This window comes from Heloderma suspectum, chromosome 3, assembly GCF_057233095.1.
Source record: "Heloderma suspectum isolate Gila_16-S chromosome 3, 16-S_ref, whole genome shotgun sequence".
Taxonomy (NCBI): domain Eukaryota; kingdom Metazoa; phylum Chordata; class Lepidosauria; order Squamata; family Helodermatidae; genus Heloderma; species Heloderma suspectum.
The window spans coordinates 131,486,549-131,512,903 of NC_139460.1; the positions used below are offsets into that span (position 1 = coordinate 131,486,549).

Genomic DNA, 26,355 nt, shown 5'->3' on the forward strand with positions numbered 1-26,355 from the left:
TGTACATTTGTGGAAATGTTAAAGCCATGAAAAAAGGGGAAGGATTCTGGTGAAAAATTGAAATTTATGTAATACTTACTTTGTAAAGGATTAAACTTCGCATTATGTTAATTACATAGCATGCAACTCCCTTTCATGATTTTCTTTACTCTAAAGAAGGCATGCAGGGCTCCGATCTAGATTGGGACCACCACATGCCCAGCTACCGCTCTCTCCAAATCCCCAACCCACCCTGTGTGGCAGTTAAAGAAAGAAAGAAAACCTCAATTGGTGCCAATTTTCTTTTACTGGAAAAACGAAAGGGGCTACAACTGGGGACATACGTGAGCTGGAAGCAAAACTTTCGTCAAATAGTAGTAACCCCAGCATCAGGATAGGGTGGAAAGTTTTGCTCCTATCTCAACTCGTCTCTAATTGCAGCCCTTTTAATCCCTCTCACAATGTCATGGGATGCATTCATGCCTGCAGGAGAAAATAAATAAAGCTGTCGTACTGATGGGCACTTTGCTATTCTTAGATATCAGGGAGGAAAAGAAAAGGAAGAATAGACTTACGCCTGCATGCCTGTAGCTGGCTGGTCAATACTTTTCTGATCTCATTTACCCAAGTGGCTTTGGCTTCGGGCGTTGGAGCCTACGTCAAAAAGGAAAAGTAAGAAATTTAATCAACAGCTTGCCACTGATTTAGTCACCCCAAAAGAAGACAGAAAGACTCAACATCCTAGGCCCTAAAGAAAACCAATTATTTTTGACTGGGATGTAAAGTCGATTGTGTCTTGTTACAGTCACAAAATCCCTTCTGTCAGAAGACAATTCAACTTATTCTACCCAATTTAATAGGATTAGTATTATTATTCCATATTTTCTATAAAAAGAGTTACATGGGCCAACACACGTTGGGATTCTTTCTTTCGTTGAGAAACTTAGGGCTCCTTCACATATTATGAAATGGGCATACTCTGAGTATATTGCACATTATGATGTAACAAGCGAGACCACTCTATATCTTTTTAAAAACTGTCCGTATATTGTAAATGCCAAGCTCAGCACCTCTCAGGGTTACATACAAAGAAGCATATAGAGCTGTCACACATTAAGAGATCATCACATGGTGTATGAGAACTCATTGCAGTTGCTACCAGCGTCCAGGTATCATTTCTCTGGGCCCAGTACAAACTTGTCACATAGGCTCCACCCATTGCTCCCCAAAGACCTTGTTTTGAAAAATGGGAGGACTGGACTACTACAGCCTTCTTCAGCCTGGTGCCCTCCAGATGTGTTGGACAACAACTCCCATAATTCCCAGCCAGCATGACCACTGGCAATGGTCCAGTTCTGGTCACCACACCTAAAAAAAGATATTGTAGAGCTGGAAGAAGTGCAGAAAAGGGCAACTAAAATGATCAAAGGGCTGGAGCATCTCCCCTATGAGAGAAGGTTACAACCACTGGGATCGTTTACTCTGGAGCCCCACTGCGTTCAATGGGACTTACTCCCAGGAAAGAAGGTATAGGATTGCAGCTTAAAGCATTTGTTAAGTGCAGAAAAGGGCAACAGAAATGATCAAGGGGCTGGAGCATCTCCCCTATGAGAGAAGGTTACAAAGGCTTGGATCATTTAGCTTGGAAAAAGGAGCAGAAGGGGAGACATGATAGAGGTCTACAAAATTATGCATGGTGTGGAGAATGTGGATAGGGAGAGGTTTTTATCCCTCTCTCAAAATACTAGAACCCAGGGTCATCCTATGAAGCTGACTGGTGTGAGATTCAGGAGAGATAAAAGGAAGGACTTCTTCACACAGCGCATAGTTAAACTATGGAATTCGCTTCCACACGATGTAGTGATGGCCACCAGTTTGGATAGCTTTAAAAGGAGGTTAGATGACATTCCTGGAGGAAGAGGATATCAATGGCTACTAGTCTTGATGGCTATGTGCTACCTCCAGTACCAGAGGCAGTGAGCCTATGTACACCAGTTGCTGGGGAACATGGGTGGGAGGGTGCTATTGTGCTCATGCCCTGCTTGTGGGTTCCTGGTTGACAGCTGGTTGGCCACTGTGTGAACAGAATGCTGGACTAGATGGACCCTTGGTCTGAGCCAGCAGGGCTCTTCTTATGTTCTTATGTTCTAATGATGACTTGGAATTATGAGAGTTATAGTCCAGGGCACCAGGCTGGGGAAGGCTGGTCTATGAGGTCTCTTTGTTTAAGCTGCTTACATGTCTGGCTGCTTAATTCCTATTTATACCCAGGCATAGCAGTAAGGTAGACATGTTCATTAATTCTACATGAGAAACAAGAGCCCTTTAGACCCTATTCCCTACTCCTGGGATCCACTGTCAGTTCTTCTATGCACTCAATAGACCAGAGGCCCAACTCATTTACTCACGTATGTCCTATCAGCAGCACTAGTTGACACTGTCCCTGGGATCTCAATGCCCCTGGCTGTTATTGCTGCTTGCTTGTTTCTCCCCTCCTGGCTGTACACAGCAAGAACAAAGGAGCTCTGAGACTTGCAGATCTTGAGACTTCATGACAGAGGGAGGCAAGTGCGTCATCCTGTCTCTCATACTACAAGTCAGGGTTTCCTCTCTCCCTCTCCATCCCAGCGGAGATCCTGGGGCCAGGAATGTACATCGACCATTGCATAAACAGCTTTTTTAAAAGTTGCGTTTTTAAAAATGATTGTTTATACCTGTATTATGTAAACTTCTTCCCTTGCATTGTACCAGATTTCAAATTTTTTAGCATCACCTTTAACGTTCTCTGTTATTCCAACTGCAGCCATCTAGAAAACAAAATACATATAAACTGACATTCAAGTTGACATCCTTGCTAAGCAAAGCTTCCATCAACTCTATGCACAGGCATCAAAACTGACCTTTGTGTGGTTTGGTTAAAAGGCAAACTCCCTCCCACCCTCCAGCTGTTCTCATATGTACTTTTGGTCATAACTAAACCCAAAAGGGAACAAACAATGTAGAGCATTTCCATAACCTGTGCTAATAGCAGGGGAATTGATCTGTTTTGTTTAAATCCTCCTGTTTTTAAAAATGGAGAATTTCATTAAAGTTCTGCTGGAGTCACCTGAATCCTAGGGAAAAGAAATAAAAGCAATGTAGGCCCAAAATATTGGGATTAGTTTAAATGACTCCAACCAGGTGAAAACTCACTCAGTACCAAAACAGCTGTATTGTATCCATAGAGCCTTGATGGCCTCGTAGGCCCCTTCCAACCCTACTATTCTATGATTCTATGAGCACTTAAGAAGCTGTTCAGTACTAATTATTTGGACCCAAACTACATATGACATTGAACACATAACTGAGAATCATGTCAATGCTTTTAAAGACATAAAAGCACATGTGGGGACTCCTGCAGGGGAGGAAAACCTTCCCACCATAGTCCTGACAAACATTTTTCCAGTGTCCAGATCAAAGAGGAGACTATGCACAAATGTAGCACATGGAGCGCAGGGGGACATGGCTCAGACTCTACAAGTCTGTCAGGAAACAGGAAAAGGAGACAAGAGATGAAGACTATTGGCAAGAATTGGCCAAAACAGACATTACTTTAAATGCGTGACTAGCAGCTATGTCTTCTTTTTGTTTTTACTCTAGAGTAGGTGCATGGGGCCTGATCCATATCTTAAAAGCCCTCCCTATCCCCCATGCTAGGGACCTGATCTGGATCAGGGGCCATGCATCTAGTCTAGAGTAAGAATGGGGAAGAAAAAGACGTCGCTTCTAGATACACATTTAAAGTAATGTCTGTTTTGGTCCTTAAAGTAACCTTCAAAAGCACAAGCCAGCAAATATTAGCCATCACTAAGGCTGGGTGGTTCCTACATTACTGCAGGGGCATGGAAGCCACAGCAGCATGACGTCCTTCCTGTAACCCTGGGTACCATGAGAAGCCCATCCTATGGCTCCTTTCTTATACCAATGTTGTTAGCCTAGGTTCCCAAGGGTTGACGCTGTTGTGGGGAAGAAGTGGAGTCCGAGGCTCCCATGTTGCTACAGCGATATGGATGGAGTGGTGTGAGAGCTGTGACACCAGCTCTCACATCACGAGGAGCATAGGAAGCTGCCTTATACCGAGTCAGACCATTGGCCCGTCTAGTCCAGTATTGCCGAAACTGACTGGCAGTGGCTCTCCAGGGATTCAGGCAGGATTCTTACCTAGCTCTACTTGCAGATGCTGGGGACTGAACCTGGGACCTTCTCCATGCAAAGCAGGTGCTCTGCCACTGAGCCACAGCCCCCTTGCATTGCAGCTTTCCATTGCAAGCAATGGGATGGAGCACAACCCAAATCTAAGTTATTTCAATGGGACTTAGTTGTAACTAATTTCTGCTGGATTTTGGTTCAGTGTTCAATTTTCCACCAAGTGCATCATAAGTTCAGTTGGGAAGGTCTTGAAACAGCCACGCTGGATAGTTAATGTAAACTTTAATATTCCAAGCTTCAAATGTGCCTCAGCCCCTTTATGGGACTTGCACCAAGGAAAGGGAATTAATTTAGAAGCCAAAAGTAATATTACTGTGTTACTGCAACCAAATTGTTATTACTTTGACTTTACTGTTTATTAGGATGTTAAAAAGTACCTTACGTTTAAGGAGTGCTTATAGCTGTAGGAAGGTGCTTTTTCATATCCTTCTCCATTTTCCTCTCTCTTTTTACAGAATAATATTGCCTTCTCGTGGAGGAAGAGGTGCCTTTGCATTGGCTTGAACCGTGCCAGGTCCTTCACTTTTGAATGACCCTTTTTATGATCAGTCCATACACTGAAGGACCCTTGCATCAGAAGCTTGCCCAGTTCATTCAAGTTTCCCTTGAAAAACAAACACAGCAAGGAATGTTTACACACAGTCAATAATACCTGGATGTCTCCTTTGTTCTTTCATCAGTCTGGCCTGGAAAGGAAGAAAGCCCAGCTCGAAACCAAGTGGAAGAGCAAACACGAAGCCTGGATTCTTCTCCAACAGAGGCATTAGCATGTCACTTCTAGAGTCCCTCCTCCTAATCCACCCATGGACTCTTAAGCTGAAGAAATGGAGAGCACCTAATGTCTGGACCACTGCAAGTCCAGACATTAGGTGGCAGGTCTCACGATTGAACCTAAAGTTTCAGGGCTTTCACCTCCTCCTTATGTTCTTTGGTGGAAAGATTTAAATTGCAGTCAGAAGACAGAAGCAAGGGCTGAGGGAGAAATGTATTATCTATAGGGCCTGTATGCCACCCCTCCAGCCCTCTCTTACATTCTGAAGTTTAAACCATTAGCATGTTTGCCAAACCTCAGCATTTTTCTCTTTATGTGGAAGAGAGGCAGACACCCCACAGGCTAAATATAATTTGGAAACATATAGGAAAGATGGCAATATTCCTGCACTGGCATTCAGTTACAGAGGTGTGAGATCTCCTTAAAAACAACAGCACCAGGCATGTTTGCCAAGAGTCACCACCCTTTATTTAGGTTTCATGCTCTGACTCCAAGTCTCAAGGTCCAAGCCTTGGGAACCCTGGAAATCCTATGACTGCATGGCAACAAGTAGGAGTACTCACTTTTTCCAATATATAATTCTATTGTTAGAAGTCATCCCTAAGTACGTGAGAAAGAAACACACACACATAAATATGCACACACACTTTATTGTTCTTTTGAGGTTCATTGCATTATGGGTAGTAGTATGATGGAACATCCCAGGATTCTACTGGGGGAGATTGGGGGCAGGATTCAGGCTTGTACCTCCTACACCTTTTCTACTCCACGCTCACTTGGGGAGAACAGAACAAATGAAGTAGGGAGATTATGCATATTTAGGGTAATGAGTCTGGGGTTGGAATGCTCAAGTGTCAGGTTGGTTCCTGCTCTCACCTGGGTACAAACCGGTGGGTGATGTATTATCTAAATAGGCCCAGTGTAATGGAGGCTACTTGGCAGATGCAAACATAGGTGAAGATAAAGCAATAACAGAACTGTGAAATGATTATACTTTTCTTAAAAGCTTATTGTTAAAATGTTAAAATGCCAAGTTACACTAAACCAGCTGGGTTTGTTTACGTTACATAGGTTCAAAGTCTAAGGAGAGAACCAGCAATACTTCGTCCACACTTTGATCTCATCCACTCCCGGCAAGGTTAACGATGAAGAATATCAATTTATGTATCTGTTGATATTAGCATAGGTATACTTTATGCCACTTACGTTACATATTGAAACATATTAGGCAAAATGTAAAATGCAAAATAAAAAGCTTTATATTACTGAATGTTGAAGACAAAAAACAAAGTCGAACGCTACCATTTTCAGTCCAACTTTTCTAGTGAAGAATTACCACAGGATAACATCTAGGGTGTTGAATTTATACCCTTCTTGGAAATATCTGCCATTAGCTACTGTCAGGGAGACATCAGCATCAAATCACGTTTACTAGTAGGCCCACAAAGCCTAAAGTAATTGTATCTCCTCCCCAAGATATGAATTGCGGAGGGGCGGTAGGAGAGGGATAATAAAGTTGGGCCTGTTCAACTCATGTAGCAGAAGGGGGTGCTAGTGCTTCAGGCTGCCGCTATTGAGTGCCCCTTCACATAAACATAGGAGCCTGGGAAAGGAGGATTAGCCAGCAGCTGCACCAGGTGGATCCTGAGCCTGAGCCTGTTTCTGCCCCCGCCCACAGATACTTAAGGCGGGGCTGCCACAGGCTGCTTGGGAAGGAGCCTGGGGAAGGAGGACCAGCCAGCAGCTGCACCGGGTGGATCCTGAGCCTGCCCCCGCCCCCGCCCACAGGTACTTAAGGCGGGGCTGCCAGAGGCTGCTCGGGAAGGAGCCTGGGGAAGGAGGACTAGCCAGCTGCTGCACCAGCCTGAGCCTGAGCCTGAGCCTGAGCCTGAGCCTGAGCCTGAGCCTGAGCCTGAGCCTGAGCCTGAGCCTGAGCCTGAGCCTGAGCCTGAGCCTGAGCCTGAGCCTGAGCCTGAGCCTGAGCCTGAGCCTGAGCCTGAGCCTGAGCCTGAGCCTGAGCCTGAGCCTGAGCCTGAGCCTGAGCCTGAGCCTGAGCCTGAGCCTGAGCCTGAGCCTGAGCCTGAGCCTGAGCCTGAGCCTGAGCCTGAGCCTGAGCCTGAGCCTGAGCCTGAGCCTGAGCCTGAGCCTGAGCCTGAGCCTGAGCCTGAGCCCCCGCCCCCGCCCCCGCCCACAGGTACTTAAGGCGGGGCTGCCAGAGGCTGCTCGGGAAGGAGCACTTAGCGTCGCACTTGGAGTCGCGTAGGACCTGAGGATCTACCCACCTGCCTCTCCAGAGACACCAGCAGCCACAGATACCAGCAGCAAATAGCAGCAGCAGCAGAGGGCAGCGGCTTTAAAGACAAGGGGAAGGGGCAAACGTGGACTATCTGCTCCTTCTTAGCTGCTGTTCTCTTTTATCTTTTTTATATTCTTTTAAACTGTTGTGTATTTTATATCCTAATATTTTAATATGTGCCTGGGAGGACTATTGGGCAACTCAGGGGGTAGGGGAGGTGCCACCATAACTGTGGTCACGGGCAGGGGGAGGTATGGCGTTGGGGGATTAACAGGCCAGCTGAGGAGAAGAGGGGCTAGACACCTTACAGCTGTCCCCTCTTCTGGTTCTTCCCCCAACCTGATGGTTCCTGGCAGCCTTACCAGTCTGCCCTCGGGTCTGGTGGTGCTGCTGCTGAATGCCAGGTCGGCCCAAAATAAAATCTCCCTCATCCATGATTTGATTGTGGATGAGGGGGCTGACCTGGCATGTATTACTGAGACCTGGGTGGGGGAACTGGGAGGGGTCAGTCTTTCCCAGCTGTGCCCTCCTGGGTACTCGGTGCAACACCAACACCGACTTGAGGGGAGGGGAGGGGGGGTTGCCGTGGTCTATAGAAATTCAATCTCCCTCTCCAGGCTTCCTGCTCATTCGAGTGCAGATCTTGAGTGTTTGTACCTTGTGTTGGGTACCCGGGACAGATTAGGGATTCTGTTGGTGTACCGCCCACCCCGCTGCCCATCAGACTCCCTGCCTGAGCTGACGGAGGTGGTCTCGGACTTGGTGTTGAGGACCCCCAGGATGATGGTCCTGGGGGATCTCAACTTCCATGCTGAGGCCACTGTATCCGGGGCGGCTCAGGACTTCATGGCCGCCATGACAACCATGGGGCTGTCCCAACATGTCATCGGCCCAACGCATATAAAAGGACACACGCTTGATCTGGTTTTCTCGACTGGGCAGGTGGATGGTGATCTGAAAGTGGAAGAATTAACATCTGTCCCTTTGTCATGGTCAGATCACTTCCTGCTGAGGTTTAGACTTCTGGCAGCCTTTCCCCTCTGCAAGGGTGGGGGACCTATTAAAATGTTCCGCCCCCGCAGATTAATGGATTCCGATGGATTCCACAGGGCTCTGGGGGATTTTCCTGCTGGTATGGCTGGTGCTCCTGTCGAAGCCCAGGTCGCTCTGTGGAATGCAGAGATGACTCGGGCGGTTGACACGATCGTGCCCAAGCGCCCTCTCCCTCTGAGCACAGCCCGGCCAGCTCCTTGGTATACACCTGAGCTGAGGGCAATGAAGCAAGAGGGGAGACGGCTAGAACGCAGGTGGAGGAAAACTTGTGCTGAGTCTGACCAAACAGAGGTAAGAGCCCACTATCGAGCCTACTCTGTGGCGGTGAGGGTGGCAAAGAGGCAGTTCTTTTCCACCAGCATTGCATCTTCTCAGTGTCGTCCAGCGGAGCTTTTCCGAGTGGTTCGCGGCTTGTTACATTCTGGGCCAGGGAGAGAGACGGTGGAACCCTCGGTAGCACGCTGTGACGAGTTTGCACGGCACTTTGAGGATAAAGCCGCTCAGATTCGTCATGAATTGGACACCACCATTAATGCTGTTCCATTGGTAGAGGCGTTCAGAGCACCGTCTGGTCCAGTTTTATTGGATGAGTTTCAGTTACTGAGGCCTGAGGATGCGGACAAGGTGCTTGGCCAAGTCCGATCAACCACTTGTGTGCTTGACCCTTGCCCTTCATGGCTTATTAAATCAAACAAGGAGGGGTTGTCCAGCTGGGTCCAGGAGGTTGTAAATTCCTCCTTGAGAGAGGGAGTGGTGCCTGCTGCTTTAAAAGAGGCAGTAATTAGACCACTCCTGAAAAAGCCTAACCTGGACCCAGAGGATGTTAACAATTATAGGCCAGTGTCCAACATCCCCTTCCTGGGCAAGGTGCTTGAGCAGGTGGTTGTAGGACAGCTCCAGGCACTCTTGAATGAAACGGATTATCTAGATCCATTTCAATCGGGCTTCAGGCCTGGTTTTGGAATGGAAACTGCCTTGGTCGCCCTGTGGGATGACCTCTGCCGGGAGAGGGACAGGGGGAGTGCGACCCTATTGATTCTCCTGGACCTCTCAGTGGCTTTCGATACCATCGACCATGGTATCCTTCTGGATAGGTTGTCTGGGTTGGGAGTTGGAGGCACTGCACTACAGTGGTTCCGCTCCTACTTGGATGGCCGATTCCAGAAGGTGGTGCTGGGGGATTATTGCTCTGTGCCATGGCAATTGTGCCATGGGGTTCCACAGGGCTCTATTTTATCTCCCATGCTGTTTAACATCTACATGAAACCGCTGGGGGAGGTTATCCGGAGGTGTGGGCTGAGGTGCCATCAATATGCAGATGACACCCAGCTCTACCTCTCTTTTTCATCAAACCCAGGTGAGGCAGTGGCTGTTCTGAACCAGTGCCTGGGCACGGTAATGGACTGGATGAGGGCTAATAAACTGAAACTCAATCCAGACAAGACGGAGGTACTGTTAGTGGGTGGTTCATCTGCCCGGCTAGGTGATATTCAACCTGTTCTGGAGGGGGTTGCACTCCCCCTAAAGGATCAGGTTCATAGTTTGGGGGTGCTCTTGGATCCAGAACTGTCACTTGAGGCACAGGTGAACTCAGTGGCATGGAGCACTTTTTATCAGCTTAGGCTGGTATACCAACTACGCCCTTATCTGGACAGAGATAGCCTAGCTACAGTTATCCATGCTCTGATAACTTCTCGTCTGGATTACTGCAATGCGTTATACGTGGGGCTGCCTTTGAAAACGGTCCGGAAACTTCAGCTGGTCCAAAATAGGGCAGCAAGATTGTTAACAGGGACTGGCCTGCGAGCTCATATTACGCCAGTACTTTTCCAGCTGCACTGGCTGCCAGTCCATTTCCAGTGCTGGTGTTAACATTCAAAGCCCTGAACGGCTTGGGGCCAGGTTACCTGAAGGATCGCCTCCTCCCATATGTGCCTGCCCGGACCTTAAGATCATCATCAGCGGCCCTTCTCTGTGAGCCCCTGCCAAAGGAAGTGAGGCGGGTGGCTACTAGGAGGAGGGCTTTTTCTGTTGTGGCACCCCAGCTCTGGAATGAGCTCCCTAGTGAGATTCGCCTGGTGCCTACATTGTACTCCTTTCGGTGCCAGGTGAAGACCTTTTTATTTTCCCAGGCATTTTAGCTTTCTAAATTTTTATCTTTGATGTTTTAAATCTGTATTTTAAACTCCTGTACTGGTGCTAGGTTTTATTGTGGTTGTATTGTTATATTGTGGTTTTAATGTTCTATATATTTTAAATTGTTTTATTGTGTGTTGTTTGGTTTTAATTTTTGTGAACCGCCCAGAGAGCTTCGGCTATTGGGCGGTATAGAAATGAAATAAATAAATAAATAAACACCCTGCAAGTAAGCAACTAACATATTAGGGAGAAGGCTTCAGCCAAGCCTATTCCCTATTCTGCTGCTTTTCTACTTGCAGGAAGCTCTTAAACAAGGTTGCATTAAAAATGGAGATCTCCAACCTATAATCTGAAGTGATACAGTCCATTCTACAACCTCAATGAGCAACGTCTGTTTCTTAGTGCCATCTAGGCACATGGTGCTTTACAGAATACAAGAAGACAGGAGCTTGCAATCTAAAATGGAATGAATATATGAGTCTTCCAGTAACACATAATAAGCCTGGTACTATCTCATCCTGCCCATGTCTCCTGTATAAGGTGAGCAAGACAATGATCACCTGAAAACCAGAGCCAGTAGCGTTGCAAAACATTAGGAGTTACATACAATAATGAGACTGTGTCACATCTTCAGCCATAATTTCAGATAAGGGGAAAAGGAAACTGTTGCAGAAAATATTTGCACTACTGCTTACATTTTCTTACTGTTCCTTAGGTATCATTCTAAAATATGAATTCTAAAAATATTATGACTTACGTCATAGCCAGTGATTGCAATCTGATGCATGGAATCATTAACCGCTTTAAGAATTCCCAATATTGATGTTAGTGCCTCTTGGAGATCTTCAGCACCTTCACAATTTTTACTGTATTTTAACATTTCCTGGGAAAGAATTACATACACCACCTCATGAATCTCAGGAGGAACATAAGTCTCTCAAAGCAACAACGAAGTTTCTACAGTATAACATAAAATAAATGGGTACCGTAACTTCGTAAAATAAATGGTTACACTAGGAAATGGGTAGAGTTGGAGAGAGCAAGCAAGACCTTTCAGTTGGGAGACTTTGGTTCAAGTATGATCTTTTTTCTTCACTTCTTATATGATCTTGGTCAATCTCCCCAAATCAGTTTTCCATCTGTAAAGGATACTTAGGCTTGGATCTAGATTTCACCATCTGCAAACGGAAGGGCTCTTTCTCCTGATCCAGCAGAAGGATCCCACTGGTGGAAATGAGGGAAGGCAACTTTGGCCAATTCCCCCCTCCCCCTGTAGCCCCCAGCCCACCTCCCACATGGTTCCAGATGGTCCCCCAACCCTCCAGAGCAGAGTTTCAAAGGGCATAACAGGCTACAGGGGAAAATCAGCAGAAGTCGCCTTCCTCATATTCTGCTGGTGAAAGTGTGCCCTGAACATTATTCAGAGTAATCTTCTCTTCAGAAGACTGCTGCTGAAGACATCAGCAAAGTTGTAAAGTATGTTACAAATTACAAATGCTGTACAAATGATAAATTGCAGAGGTGTCACTAGACAAACTCCTATTCATAGCGAGGATTTGCCCTAAGTCATAGTCACAAACCTAAGGCAATCTCTCAGAAAGTAATTATGGGCACAGTTAAAATATGTTAATCCTACCTTTAGCAATAGCTGATATTTGGTTATTCTTTGAACAGGTTTCAGTAAATAGGAATCCAAACTTAGCTTGTGGTCAAGTTTTTTTTGACACTCCTATGAAAAATATTTGAATAAAGAATGAAAAACAACTTTTTCTATGAGATGTATTGAAAGCAATACTAATTAACTAATGAATGTGTTTTCAATAAAATAAAGAATACCTGAAAGAATGCAGAGTCTGAGAACTGCCTCCAAAGACTTTCAGATCGAGGCTTATTTTGACAATATTTTTCATAGATCTGAAAGTCTTCCATCTAAATGTGATAGAAAAGAACTATAAATGCAACAGTCTATGCTTTTGTTTAAGTATGAAGAAAATAGCCACATCTACAATGAGAAACTTACTAATGGAACATTAAAGTATGCATGACTATTTTGGTTAGATAAACCTGCAAAAGATATTGCATCACTGTACAAGGACTTTTTTCCTGTTTATTCTTGCTTTTGCTTCTATGCCCCCCATATGGGAAATCTGAAAACCTGCATTACACAACATAAGCCACAGATATAGGAAAACAATAATGGAACTCAACTGGATGCACCTGCCACTTCTCATTAGCTAGCAGCTGTCTGGATTCTAATCTTCTCCTCTAAATAATGCAACAAACTTCAATGTATGAACAGATACGGCAAAAAGTTTAACACAGTAAGAGACAGTTAATATAATCAATTGAGATAAGTCTTCTTTACGCTTTCTTCCGAATGTGTGAGAGCTAAAACTGGGGAAGGAGCTGCACACACGGACCTTGTCCCCAATGTTCCATATGCAGAAAAGTAGTCTGCCAATGCAGGGCCAAACACAATGGGCCAGTTCACAACTAACGCCTATTCCTTGGTCTTGGCCGATTGGGAGTGTGTTGCCTCCTGCGCGCTTGTTGTTGTGGCTTTCAATCAATAACCCAGGAACAGGTGTTCTCATGACATCCGAACCCAGGAACTCTGGGTTGCTTGGGGGTTAAACAACCCAGAATAAACCCAACAATCACCAAGTGCGCTGGCCCTGCCCCTTCAGATCCCTGGCCTTGCCATATCGAGCAGCAAGGTCTACAGGGGAGTCCTACCTCTCTGCAGGGGAGACCTATTCCTTTATCAGGGTCCCCAAATGCCCAGAGAATTCTACTCACATTCAAGACAGCATGAGTAGCCTGCAGACCTTGCCATTCAACACAGTAAGGACAGGGATCTGGGGGTTAGGACCAGCACGTCCTGAGTTTTATCTTTCACACATTCAGGAGAGTGCGTGGAGAGGAATATTGTTACTTTTGAATAACTGTTACTGTGTTCCCATGTCAAGAAAACTCTATCAATTATGTTGATCTCCAGCAGTCATTTCACATGAACAAGTCATCATAGGAATACAGGGAGCTGCCTTACACCAGGTCATACTATTTCTTCATCTGGCCCAGTACTGTCTACTCTAACTGGCAGCTGCTCTCCAAGGTCTCAGTCAGAGGTCTTTCCCATCACCAGCTACCTGGTTAATTTATAATAGAGATGTCCTAGGACTGCATGCAAAGCCTCTGAGCTATAGTCCCTCCCTGAGACAATTGCAGCAATTTACATGATCATTCTTGACTTTGGCACCAAATGTAACACAGAGATATTCAAATCAGTCTAACTGGGATCCATGGAAATGGCATGTAAATTTATTTTAGAATGAAGGCTTAGGAATTTGCAATAAAAACATGGATTATGTTGTCTTAGAACTGGGTAGATCATTCAGAAAACGTAATTTAGTAAAATACGTCTGCTCTAGTCTGCTTAAAAACTAGCTGTATATGCATATGAACTGTTACTTAGTCATGTTAACAATTGGTGTACGAACCAACTTAATTCTTGATTGAGCTTGGCAGTTCTGACCATGGTATAATTTCTGCTAAAAATGTTTCTAGAAAAAGAAAAGTAGTCTGCCAACGAAGGGCCAAACACAATGGGCCAGTTCACAAGTAACGGCAATTCCTGGATTGTTTAATCCAGGAATTGCCGTGGCTGGGTGGGAGTAAGCGAATGCATTGCTTCCTGTGCCCTTGGCATTTCAGCTTTCAATCAATAACTCAGGAACGGTTGTTCTCTTGACATCCGAACCCAGAAACCCTAGGTTGTTTAGGTGTTAAACAACCCAGAGTTAACCCAACAATTGCCCATGCTTCCTTGTTGGGTTAAACTCTGGGTTGTTTAGCCCCTAAACAACCCAGAGTTCCTGGGCTCAGATGTCATAGCAACAACCCAGGAATGGGGCATCCCTGGCCTGCTAATTGAAGGTGGAAGCAATGAGTGTGCAGGAAGTAGCAAACTTGCTCAGTCCTGCATGGCAATTCCTCGGTTAAAGAATCCAAGAATTGTGGTTACGTGCAAACCAGGTCAGTCTTCCCTTATCTTTGTACTACTTACCCTTTCAAGAAAACACCTTCCTACCAGTTCTGGATATTCTGTGTAAATTTCTAGTTCTCTCAAGAATATTCTACAAAGAAAACAATGTTATTTTATTAGATAATATGATGAAATAACCCACAAATATCAACAACAACATGTACACTTCTAGTCTAAATGTTCATCTATTTTCTATATTTCAGATGCAGGGAGCTGTAATATCCTTATGTAAGAGTAAACACACACCGTTCTAAAAGAGCACCAAGTTCAATATAACCAGTGTTTCACTTAAAAAAACATAGAATAATACAGCCTAATATTATTTAAGAGTTACGGAGAAGGTTTATGATTATGGTAATAATTTTTTTATTACCATAATTACCACTGATGTGCATGTGCTTTATTGAGCAGGAAAAGCAAAATAGTCGAGTCTTTAAGATAAACAGCTTAACAATATGAAAACAGTAATCGGCATAGGAGACAGGGGAGAAAAGAAGACAGAGATAAGGCTGAAAGCGAAGACATTATATATGTGAAGTAGTTTGCGCACTTAGGAAAACCGCACTATATAAAACCTTGTTCAATTCAGATTCTTACATGCATATACCTGGAATATATAGTGTTAGGCTGCTCAGCAAAAATCACTTAGGGAGCAATCCTATGGCCCCTGGGGGACCAGAGGATAGTTTGAATTCCTGGACCTGAGGTCAGAGACACCACTCCGAACTCAGGCCCAGGAGCCATCTGTCTCTCCAAGGTTGCCAAGGAAGGGAAGGGAAGGGAAAGGGGATGTGCTTGTGGGCAGGAAGAGAAGGGGATGGCTTATGCCATATCCCTAGGCCTCTCCAGCTTCCTTCTCTCTTCCTCCCTGATGCCTCAGCTAGACAGGAGAAAAAGCCCATCTAGCAAAAATGCAGAGTGAGAGGAGCGCGGAGGCAAAGATTGCATGTGCTGCGCCTCCCGCTTTTCTTCGGAGGGCTGTAAGTCTCCGAGTTCAGGGGCTTACAGCCATCCCCTTAGGACTGAGCCCTTAGTTGTTTAGAATGAACAGTGAAAACAGTACCAAGAACAATGGGAAAAGAAGCTCAACTAGCACTTTCCTGCTGGGAAATTCCACTTACATAGATGTTTCACCATGCAGAGAGAGAGTGAGTGCATACACAATTATGATTTCTATGGGACCTCAAAGAGCAACTGAGTAAAAATGCTAAGCCTTATGACTACTGGAATATGGGGACTACTCTTGAGGACTAAGGAATGAAGAGCTTAACTACTGTGACTCCATTAGATGTGTTGTTCTATTTCTACGGACAATACAAAGGAAACCGAATCTGTAAACAACAAAGATTCTTGTGGCATCTTAAAGACTAATGAACTTATGACAAAATTTTTTGTCGACAGCAATGCAGAAAAGCTTATGCCATAATACATTTGTTAGTCTCTAAGATGCCACAAGAATCTTTGTTGTTTTTGCTGCAACAGACTAACCAGCCTACAGCTCCACAAATAATCTGGGATTTTGATATACTGTTAAGAACAAAAGCTTTAAGTTTTCGAATGTGTATTCAACAAAGAGAAGATTTTTTATTTTTTATTCCCTGTTACTAATGTGTGTGTATGGGACACAATCTTAACCTGTTGTGAAAGTGATAGATTTCTTCCATATTTCCAAACAAAACATCTTTCTTATTTTGCAGCCCTGGTGAAATGAGATGTGCCATTAAGGGATTGTCCATTTCTGCAGCGTAGCCCTGTGATACAAAACGGAAGCAGATTAATTGCTTGTATTTAGTTCCAATTTCTCTCTTTCCAGCAAGTCCAGCCTGCTCAAAGCTGATAAACACACAGCAATATTTCAACATCAGGTATAAAACTGTTCAAATTTCTAGTATGGTACCTGTCGCTCTTAATACTAGCCCAATTCTGCATAAATACATTCTAGAGTCTATAAACAGTTAATTTGGGGGGGGGGGAGTTCTAGTTAAAAATGGAAGGGTTTTAAAAATTAAAAATAAAAATGTATTTCTGAACTATTTATCTGCAAGTAAATAATAACTATTTATAAACCATGTATACAGCTGGTAATTCCAATGTTTTGGTTCCATAGCTGACCACAGTGACTAGAGAATCTCGTACTGTGACCTTTCAAGTCAATTGTTCTTTCTTCTTCCTTCCTGACACAAGTTCCTGTTTATGACATCTGCTGTAGGCAACAAAGCCAGAGGCTATTCTTTAGCTTTTCCACGCAGCAGGAAAGACGTACAAACTTGTTTTAATCTGCATTTCAAGTATATACTCTTGTTCCTCATTAGGCACCACCACAGAAGATTTTCCTTTTAGTTGGTGTATATAAAGCACCTGGCTTAGAAAGGGAAATAGGGCAGACGTGGCAGGGCCCTGGTCATGGAGAAGTTAGCTCAGGGTGATGCTGCTGAAAATGGCATTCTAATTCTCCCTTCCATGCCACAACATTTGGAAGTACATAGACCAAAGCCACATCCACTATCACCAAGAATACAGAGACTCAACATGCGATAGCCCCAATCTTCTTGGGAAGTAATTCCAAATATTACAGAAGGGGGATTTGGTTTCTGTGGGGACGTGCTTTTCAACTGCATTTCTCCCTTGACAAAAACACCATCCCATAAATAGGAGGGTCAGAGTGCAGCAACTTTTTTCAAACACCACCTAGAAGTATGCCAAATGGGGGAGGGGGATCTTTTCATGAAGCACTTCACCGCTCCGAAGTCTCCCCTCCCACTTCAGTGGTCTTTCATGGGCAGCTGAACAGTAGTGAGGACACTGACCAAATCAGCAGTATTGCGTTGAACACAATCCACCCTGTCTTGGCAAGAGAAGAGGAAGATGTGGCTCCTCGTACTGAGTTGCAGTATGGATCGCCTCCCTTAAAAGTGGCTCCAGAAGCCGCTTACAGGAGGTGAAGTTCAGCAAGGGGGAGAGCCAAGCAGGGTCCCTCTGCTTCTCTTGACAAGTAGTTTGCCACGAGGGAGGGGAAAGGATCCCGATTTCATAGCAAAAGGACGTTCTTCCTAGGGTTGAGCTGCTCTTTCGCAGAAAAAATTGTGTGTCCTGAAAGGTCACCCTTTTGTTGCAAACCCCCATTCAAACCCCACAAAAATTTGGCTCAGCCCTAAAGCCACTTAGTGCCCACCCACACACCCACATTTGGGATTGTGTGCTGCAGTGCAGGATGAATCAAGGAATATATTTAGATGCAGCACTGCGACGAACCTAAAATACCTACCTCAAGGACACACAGAAGTTCTTCAACATAAGCTCGTTCAGTTTCAAGAAGTTCATTAATTACATGCCTGTGAACATAAGGAATACATGAGGCAAGAAGCAGATGCTCATATTTCAAAGTCTTCATGCATTTCTTAGACTATTTAACACTGGAAATCATGAGTATGTTTTTCATATAGACTAGCAAATACAAAGAACTTGCATGACATTTCCCAGAACTGTTCACAATAGAATAACTTTAATCATATCTTCACAAACTTAGTACCACTGAAACAAAATAACATGCTATCAAAATGTTAAGGAGGGATACGGTTAAATTGCCCAGATCAACCACATCTCCGGTTAGAATTTCATAGATTATTACGTCTCGCTTAATACATTTGAGTTGCATGTTAACAACCATTACCACCTTTTAGTGGAATTGTTTGATTTGTACTAGATGCTTGCAAGTCCTGAGTTAGGCCTCTAATATGGTAGTCCCACACAGTACAACTGCTTTGGTATGTAAAGTGGCACTCACTTCCGTAACACAGCTAGATTTTCTTCACCGTCCATCACAGATCCACCTCTGGAATGATGGATTTCATTAAGTTCACTCTGAAAAGAATAAGAAAAAAGAAACAGCTAATAGAATCACAGAAAAAGCAATATACATATGTTCACTACAGCTATGCTATGTTGGCATAGTGGAACTCCCCAAGTTCCTTTGGGGAGGGGAGATTTACAACAAAGGAGCCATAGCCCACATTTGCACGTCATTCTAAGCCACCCTACAAATAAGCTGTGCAGTGTGGGTTGTTCACGGAATAACCCACGGTGTGCCTGACAGACGATCAGGCTCACTGTGGTTCGTGCTTCCCCTCCTTCCCAGTTGGTCCTCCAGGTGGTATCCCAGTGTCCTTCACAGCAGAACCTGTCTTGTCTCCTTTCCCCCTGCTCTGATAGCTACCTGTTTTCATTTGCCGCTGGGTTTTTTTTCCCCCTGAGCCTCAAAAATGCGCAATTGGGGTAATATTTTTTTAAAAAACATTTGGCCCCAGAAAATTGCACAATTGTGTTTGTAGTCTTTTTAATTTATTGTTTATTCTTTGTCATCTTTCACAAGTGCACTCTTAGGGCTATTTGTAATTTATTTATATTTTTTGTTGATTTTTTGCAAGTGCACTCTGGCAGCTGTCAGATATGTGCATTCTTGCCTGGTAAATTTCCTTGTATGTTTCACTTGTCAAAGGGCCCACCTGGGAAGAGTCGGTAACATACAAAGAAATTGACAAGGTGAGACTGCATGTAGGGCTAATTTGCGCACAATTGCCAGGGTCCATTTGCTGAGTTGTCAACTGAAAAGCACCGAAAAGAGAAAAAAAGTAACAAAAGTAGGTGCATTCAAAGAGGTGGGGGGACAATATCCTGCCCCTGGCAATGTGATCCTGTTGCTTTGAAGTGCTGGACTTAAATTATTATTTTTTTTAAAGGAACAGTCGCTCCGAAGTACCACTTGAGCATCGGTGGAGGAGCTGTCAGTGATGGCAGCAAGGGTGAGATCGCGAAGAGCAGCAGGGGAGTTGCTGTTCTTGATGAGTAGCTTTGTAGCTGATCTCTGCAACCCATGATGAAATTGCTGTCCTGGGTTTGGACGACACGACAACCCATCATGGATCAAACAACCCTTAGAACAAGCCATGTATTGTCGTGTCGTCTGAAGACAGACCCTGACAAACCACTCCGGCTAGTTACCCATGTTGGGTTGTTGTGTCATGTGAACCCAGTCACAGTGTGCATGAGTGGGCTTAACCCTACCCACCTGCCATTTTCCTCATCCTTCAGCTGCTTTCTGTACTGTGGCATTCCAGACCCATGCTTGTGAGGTAAACATGGTTCTTAAATCCCACTGGGGGCAAAAAAAACAAAACAGCAGAGGTGTGAAGTTCCAGGGGAAGAGCAGAAAGCAGAGAAAGGCTTAAGTGACCCCACCCCTCTCTTCCTGTTTCTCCTCACCCTTCCTGAGATCACTCTGGAGTGGAGGAGCAGCTCAGGCTAATGTTATGTGGATGCAATATAATACTGGTGGAATAAAACGTAGCTGGACCTTCATTCCCAACACGGAATTCAGCTCTCAATGGCATGTGCAATAAAAGATGAATGTAACAAATACATTTATATTATTAAAAACTGAATGTGAATTAAAAAAAACAATTATTGTTTTTAGGGAAGAAATGGCATGATAAATTCTGTAGATAGTAGCCTATTAGTTTAAGAAAGAGAGAGAAAAAATTATTGCTACTTGAATTCTATTCAAGTTAATTTGAAGGTACTTCTTCAGAATTTACAAACTTATGATTACAGTTTCAAATACATGTAAAGTCTTTGAAATCTTTACAAAACCATGGTTTGAAATTTTTCCTGTTCCCCTAACTGTATCATTAAAAAACATCCCAGCAATGGAATGAGCAAGTTTAACATTCTAACAATTACACACACACACAAACACACACACACACCTTGGTTCTTCTGAAGTTAATTCTCTGGACCATGTGATTGTCTGGGCTGGATGGACCTTCAGAATCTCTTTGAAGACCTGCTATGTGAAATAGAATCCAGCTGTTGAAACTGGAGCACAGCTCAGCTTAAGTAAGCAACCATACTTGCAAGCTCAATTATTTTTTTTTTCAACCAGTCAGAGCAACCCAGTTACTTACCTGGAGACGGACAAGGTGATTTTAGAGGGACTTCTGGTCTAGGTGCCACTGGCTGAACTGGACGAGTCTGCTTAGCTGCCAGTTTCTTAAGACTGATTTGCCTCTTTTGAAACATTTCTTCCATACTTTCCTGTTTCTGAAACACTTTTTGTACATGTTCCTGTAGCAGAACCCAAAATTCCATCACCATATTTAAAATTTGTCTCTCATGCTTCTATTTATTTATTTTAAATTTTTTGAACTGCCTTTGTACTTATGTATGTATACATGTCAACACATAACTCAATTCATAGTGCACTCTTTCAAATATAAAAATGAATCACAAAGGACATGCTCAAATTTATAAATGAATATTTTCATTCATTATATGAAACAAGATTCTTTGAACAAGATTCTAAGCAACTGAATTAAGATTCTACAGTTCACTTTCTAAACCACCTTTAAAAAGTGAAGTGTCTGGTCATAACTAGCCATGTACTCACTGGCTTGTATCCAACCTGCCCATGTGTGAGCAGAAGCCTGCTTGCTTACAGAAAGATGCTGCTGATGTTCCCTCATGGTTACAATCCCCCAAGAGCTTTTGGGAGGGTGGTTGGAGGATTTGCAACCATGGAGGAAAAAAACATCAGTAACCAACCACCCCATGGGTGAGCAGAAGTGCTTCCGTTAACTCAACCAGGGATTTGGACCAAGCCAATGTGTTTGTGAGTGAGTATCCACAATATTCTAGTTCCAACGTATGTGCGTGTTTCTTTAAGTACTTTGATCATAGCAGCTTAAAGACAGGGACAGAGTCAGGCCCAGCTGTGTCTCATAGTAGGGCAGGCCATGGGTGGGCTTCCAAGCATGTTATTGATGGAGCGTGAAGCTGTGTCAGTTTAATAGTTACAGAGTTTTGTGTGTAGCTGTCAGCTATCACACACAGTAGGATGTTGGTACCACAGTAATGCTACTGTAGGGAACTGTTCCAACAGGAATGTTCCAAATTAGTGTTTGTACATGCCCCCATACATGCCTACGTTCATGGCTATCAAAGGTCATTATAAAATCCTGGTATCAAGATTACCATTAGTTCCTCACTAAGGATGACTTCATATTCTTTATACAAGTAATTCAATTCCTTGAGCTTATTGTCTCCACCAGAGTCCAAAAATTTCTCAATCTCCTGTAAAGCTGATTCTGCTCCATCCTGAGATTGGCATTTGTCGACTGGCTGTGAAGCCAGCAAGTAAATTCCTTCATCACACCACTTCATGGACTACAAACACACAAAGGAGACAGGAAGAACACACATCAGTAAATAACACCCTTAAGGGACTATATTGTAATATATAGCACTATATTGAAAGCGATGAAACTGAAAATCCATATGGATTGTAACATTGTATCTATAAGCTCCCAAATGGCTTGTCTCCTGGTAATAGTGAGATCTGAGGACACCAGGCTCTCCTTCAGTGACATTTTCAGGATGCTTGTGCTGGTGTTTGAGCGTGAACTGTAAAAGCACTTGCATCTATCTGAGGCAAACCTGTGAATTCTAAAGTGGAGGGAGGAGTAAGCCGAGTGGAATTCTGGCTGCAGAAAGTAACAGTTGGAAGGGAAGAAGTTCCTCCCTGTCACCACCACCACCACCGCCAATTGCCATCTCAGCCCCCTAATCTGGAACAGGAACCTAGTGCAGAAGTAGTGGGGCTTTAACCGTTTACCCCTTGCAGCTGACCTGACTGGAATCAGGCCCGCTATGCCTTCAATTTTCATTGCCAAAATAGTCGGATTTGTTTCACCGGAACCATTTTTAAAGCCCCCTAAAATCCTACAATAGGCTCCCAATCTGGATTAGGCCCTCCATCTGACAGTTTGTGAAAAACAAACCAACTTTGCACTCAAGGCCAGAATGAAACACAGCTAAGGTAATTTGTAGTTTAGCCCTGGGAGAAACTTTTGAAGAGACTCTATGAGGAAAGGTTCCAAAGCCTGAGAATAGCAGGGGACTATGGCCTTCCCTTTGTCAAACACACATATACACATACTCACACGGAGCAGTTTGGGAGCCACATTTCTGTGCTATGATCCCACACAGCCGGGGAGGAGTATGGATGAACATTCCAACCATTTGGGGAATTTAATGCCTCTCAAGTGTCCTTGATTAGATTCCATTTTTTAACGTTGTTCCTTCTACCTTTACTACCGCCTTGAAAACCTTCCATTTGCACCTGGCCTCACTGAATCTGCACACGTTCTTTAGAATTGTCCTGTCATTGTATGTAACTATTAAGGTCACCACCAAATTAATGGTGCAAGAATTCCAGCTTCTTTTCTGTCAGATACAACATGGAGCAGGGGGAAGGACAAAGAGCATGCTGGTAGGAGAATACCTGAGTCTGAGGCTCACTCTTCTCTTATATACATTCTGGGTACAAAACTGCTTGAAAAGGCCCTAGACTATGCAACACCCAGGGTCATCAGCTATGGGTGGACTTGAACCACAGATCTTTCAAGAACTGAGTCACTGGATCTCTTTTGAAAACCATAACTCTTCGAAGTCTCTTTGCTTTGATCCATTCCTTCCAGCTATGAAGGAGCTCTGTTCTTTCCTCTCCCTATCCAACTTCTCCTTCCTCTCAGCAGACCTTGGCTGCGCCTCCAGGGCCAGTCCTACCATTAGGCAGAATGCAGTAGTCACCTCAGGTGACAGATGCTGGGAAGGGGCAGCAAGGTGTTGGAGGAGAGACTTGTGTGCCATGCAGCCTGCCCTGTACCTCCTAACTTAGCCTGCTGCTTTTAGGTAGAGTGGAAGTTGCTGTCCCATCATCATTATTGAAGACAAATTAGTCTGCCAGTCTAGTCAGCTTTTGTACATGGAATCAGAGGGGGTGCCATTTTGTTCTTCACCTCAAGCAGCAAAATGTCTTGGGCTGGCCCTGTGCGCCTCTCTGTACACTTCACAGACTCTGTTTCTTGTTGTGCCTTCTCCTGTTCCTATGAGGCTTCCATTATTTATTTTTATTATTTATTATTAAATTTATTAATCGCCCATCTGGCTGGTCACCCAGCCACTCTGGGTGATGTACAGCATACAATAAAACAGTTTAAAACAATAAAATTCTACAATAAAAACATTTTCTAAAATACCCTAACCCACCCCAAATGCCTGCCTGAACAACCACATTTTTAATGCACGGTGGAAGCTCATTAAAGAGGGGGCATGGCGGAGGCGATTAACTCCTAGGGAGGGAGTTCCACAGAGTGGGGGCCACCACAGAAAAGGCCCTCTCCCTCGTCTCCACCAGTCTAGCTGTCCTGGCTGATGGGACAGAGAGAAGGCCATCCGAGGCTGATCTTGTTAAGCAGCCTGTCTGGTGCTGCTGGAGGCGCTCCTTAAGATAGGCTGGCCCGGAACCATATAGGGTTTTAAAGGTCAAAACCAACACCTTGAATTTGGCCTGGAAAACAACTGGTAACCAGTGCAACTCCTTCAGCACTGGAGTGATGTGATCTTGCCGGCAGCTGCCTTTAATCAGGCGAGCCGCCGCGTTCTGTACCAGCTGCAACTTCCGAACCGTCTTCAAGGGTAACCCCACATACAGCGCATTACAGTAGTCTAAATGAGAGGAGACCAGGACATGTACTACCGATGGGAACAGATGGTCGGGAAGGAAGGGGCGCAGCCGCCGTATCAGATGGAGTTGATACAGCGCTGTCCAGCTCACAGCTGACACCTGAGCCTCCATGGACAGCTGGGAGTCCAAAATGACCCCCAGGCTGCGGACCTAGTCTTTCAAGGGTAGCCGTACCCCATTCAACACCAGGTCAACATCCCCCAGCCTCCTCTTGTCTCCCACCAAAAGTACCTCGGTCTTGTCAGGGTTCAGCTTCAGCTTATTCCTCCCCATCCAGCCACTCACCGTCTCCAGACATTTGGACAGGGATTCTACAGCCAACCTTGGTGAAGATTTGAATGAGAGGTAGAGCTGTGAGTCATCCACATATTGATGACACTGCACCCCAAACCTCCTGATGATAGCCCCCAGCAGCTTCACATAGATATCAAATAGCATCGGGGAGAGGATGGAACCCTGTGGCACCCCACAAGTGAGTGGACTTTGCTTCCTTGACTTTGCAGGCATTTTCACAGTCCCCTGATCATGCTGGTCTTGCTTTCCACTTTTGTCTTCACACTGTCTAGACTACCTTCTGCAAACTGACCTAATGAATGAATCATAGAATTATAGGGTTGGAAGGGGCTATAAGACCATTGAGTCCATCCACCTGCTCAATGCAGGAATCTAAGTCAAAGCATCCCTGACAGATGGCTGTCCATCTTCATCTTGAATGCCTCCAGTGTGGGACAGCCCACTACTATGTCTAACCCTTTGGTTTGGCCCATTCTTGCACGGCCTAGGTTCTCTCCTGCACATGACATTAATTGACTGTAACTTCCCCAAGTAGGATTACAACTTCTTTGGAGCTGCATCAGCAAATGAGAGGAGAAATAGTAAGGCTAGATTTACCTTCTCCAACCGGCGATGTAATTCAAATGAATGGTTCAGGAGGGCCCTTCTTTTATTCACTTCAGCCATAATAGTGTCACAGTGATCTTGGAGTTCATTGCACTTGGGGAGAATGGAGTCCACAGCGTAATGCCTATTTTGTATGAACTGGTCTCCTTTAGAAATTAGGATCCTGGCTTTTTCCAGAACTTCCTAAAGAAGGTTATTGATAATTGATAAGACAGGAAAACACAAGCTGTAGCATTATCTATTTATAAAAATGCAGCTAACTGAAAAATATGGCATGTCGAGAAACTTCAAATCTTTACATGCGATTTTTCTTCAAAGTTGGCAAGATCTTTCAGAATGTGCTCCACATGTGAACAGCTATTTCCCACTTCTGTGAAATGAGACAACCTCTCGGACACGCTGTCTAGAGCTGCTTTGACCTGAAATGAAAGATAGCTACATATCAATGAAAGCTTGGCCGGGGGGGGGGGGGGCAGAGAGAGATCACAGTTTTGAGAGAACAACATTTACCTTGGTAGGTAGGTGGATCATCAATTAAATAACAAGCTCCTACTTCTGTTAATCACAACAATAAAGCAAAGCTGCCAGGCTGGCAGTCTTCTCAGGCACTGAGACTCATGTGTGAAGCTGAAAAGGGTGTCCCATTTGCAAAAGCTTTCCATTATGACTCTTTGGGGGGTAAAAAGCTTTTAATCATAGAATGTCTGTTGAACTTTCAACACATAATCAGTTGGCTGGGATGATGGGGTCTGTAGCCCAGTACATGGTAGGGGCTGATGGGTGGGGTGGGGTTGTAGTCCAGCATATGGCCACTGGGACAGTGGAGTCTGTAGTCTGGCATGTGGTAAGGAATGATGGGGAGGTTGTAGTTCAGACCATGATCATTAGCTGTGCTGGCTAGGGATGATGGGGGTTGTAGTCTAACTCATCTGAAAGGCACCAGTTTGGGTAAGGTTGAGCTAAGCCGATATCGGGAAGCTGCAAGGCTCTTATTTCAACCACCCTTAGCTTTTGAGACCTCATTCATGTACTTTCAGTTGTACTTCACCAGTTATATATTTTAATTGTTTAAAATAACATTTGTATAAAACCAATTTTTGACTTATTATTTATGTCAGTTCACTCCTTTGATGAATGATGTACTTGATGGATACTTTATGGATGATCACAAACATAACTGATCGATCTTTTTTCACAGTATTGCATGAAGCAAAGTAAATTTAAAGCATAAAGGGGAGGAGAGAAAAGCAAAGTAGAACAAAGTAATAAAATACTCAAAGTATTACTGAGTGCTGTGTTTGAACTGTGTTGATGCCAACTAGACTAAAATGTCCTATATATCA

The 26,355-nt window shown here is 44.3% G+C and overlaps 1 protein-coding gene across 21 annotated transcripts in view; it reads right to left on the bottom strand.

Moving 5' to 3' along the window:
- LOC146350257 (guanine nucleotide exchange factor DBS-like) overlaps positions 1-26,355 on the bottom strand; it is a 166,066-nt gene that overhangs the window by 16,445 nt on the left and 123,266 nt on the right. For 18 of the 21 annotated variants that reach the window (XR_014789220.1, XR_014789219.1, XM_084844589.1 and 15 more), the window contains 15 exons: positions 25,312-25,431; positions 25,004-25,195; positions 21,559-21,750; positions 20,493-20,652; positions 20,295-20,374; positions 18,317-18,393; positions 17,798-17,864; positions 16,168-16,283; positions 14,554-14,623; positions 12,324-12,416; positions 12,124-12,216; positions 11,245-11,370; positions 4,610-4,831; positions 2,694-2,786; positions 555-633 (listed from right to left, as the gene is read on the bottom strand). Coding sequence is in view for 19 of the 21 variants with exons in the window: in XM_084844589.1 (XP_084700715.1) it covers positions 555-633; positions 2,694-2,786; positions 4,610-4,831; positions 11,245-11,370; positions 12,124-12,216; positions 12,324-12,416; positions 14,554-14,623; positions 16,168-16,283; positions 17,798-17,864; positions 18,317-18,393; positions 20,295-20,374; positions 20,493-20,652; positions 21,559-21,750; positions 25,004-25,195; positions 25,312-25,431 (1,780 nt within the window). In the remaining 2 variants the exon portion in view is untranslated. The remainder of the gene's footprint in view (positions 1-554; positions 634-2,693; positions 2,787-4,609; positions 4,832-11,244; positions 11,371-12,123; positions 12,217-12,323; positions 12,417-14,553; positions 14,624-16,167; positions 16,284-17,797; positions 17,865-18,316; positions 18,394-20,294; positions 20,375-20,492; positions 20,653-21,558; positions 21,751-25,003; positions 25,196-25,311; positions 25,432-26,355) is intronic. The other 3 variants (XM_084844590.1, XM_084844581.1, XM_084844583.1) reach the window with 1 other exon arrangement.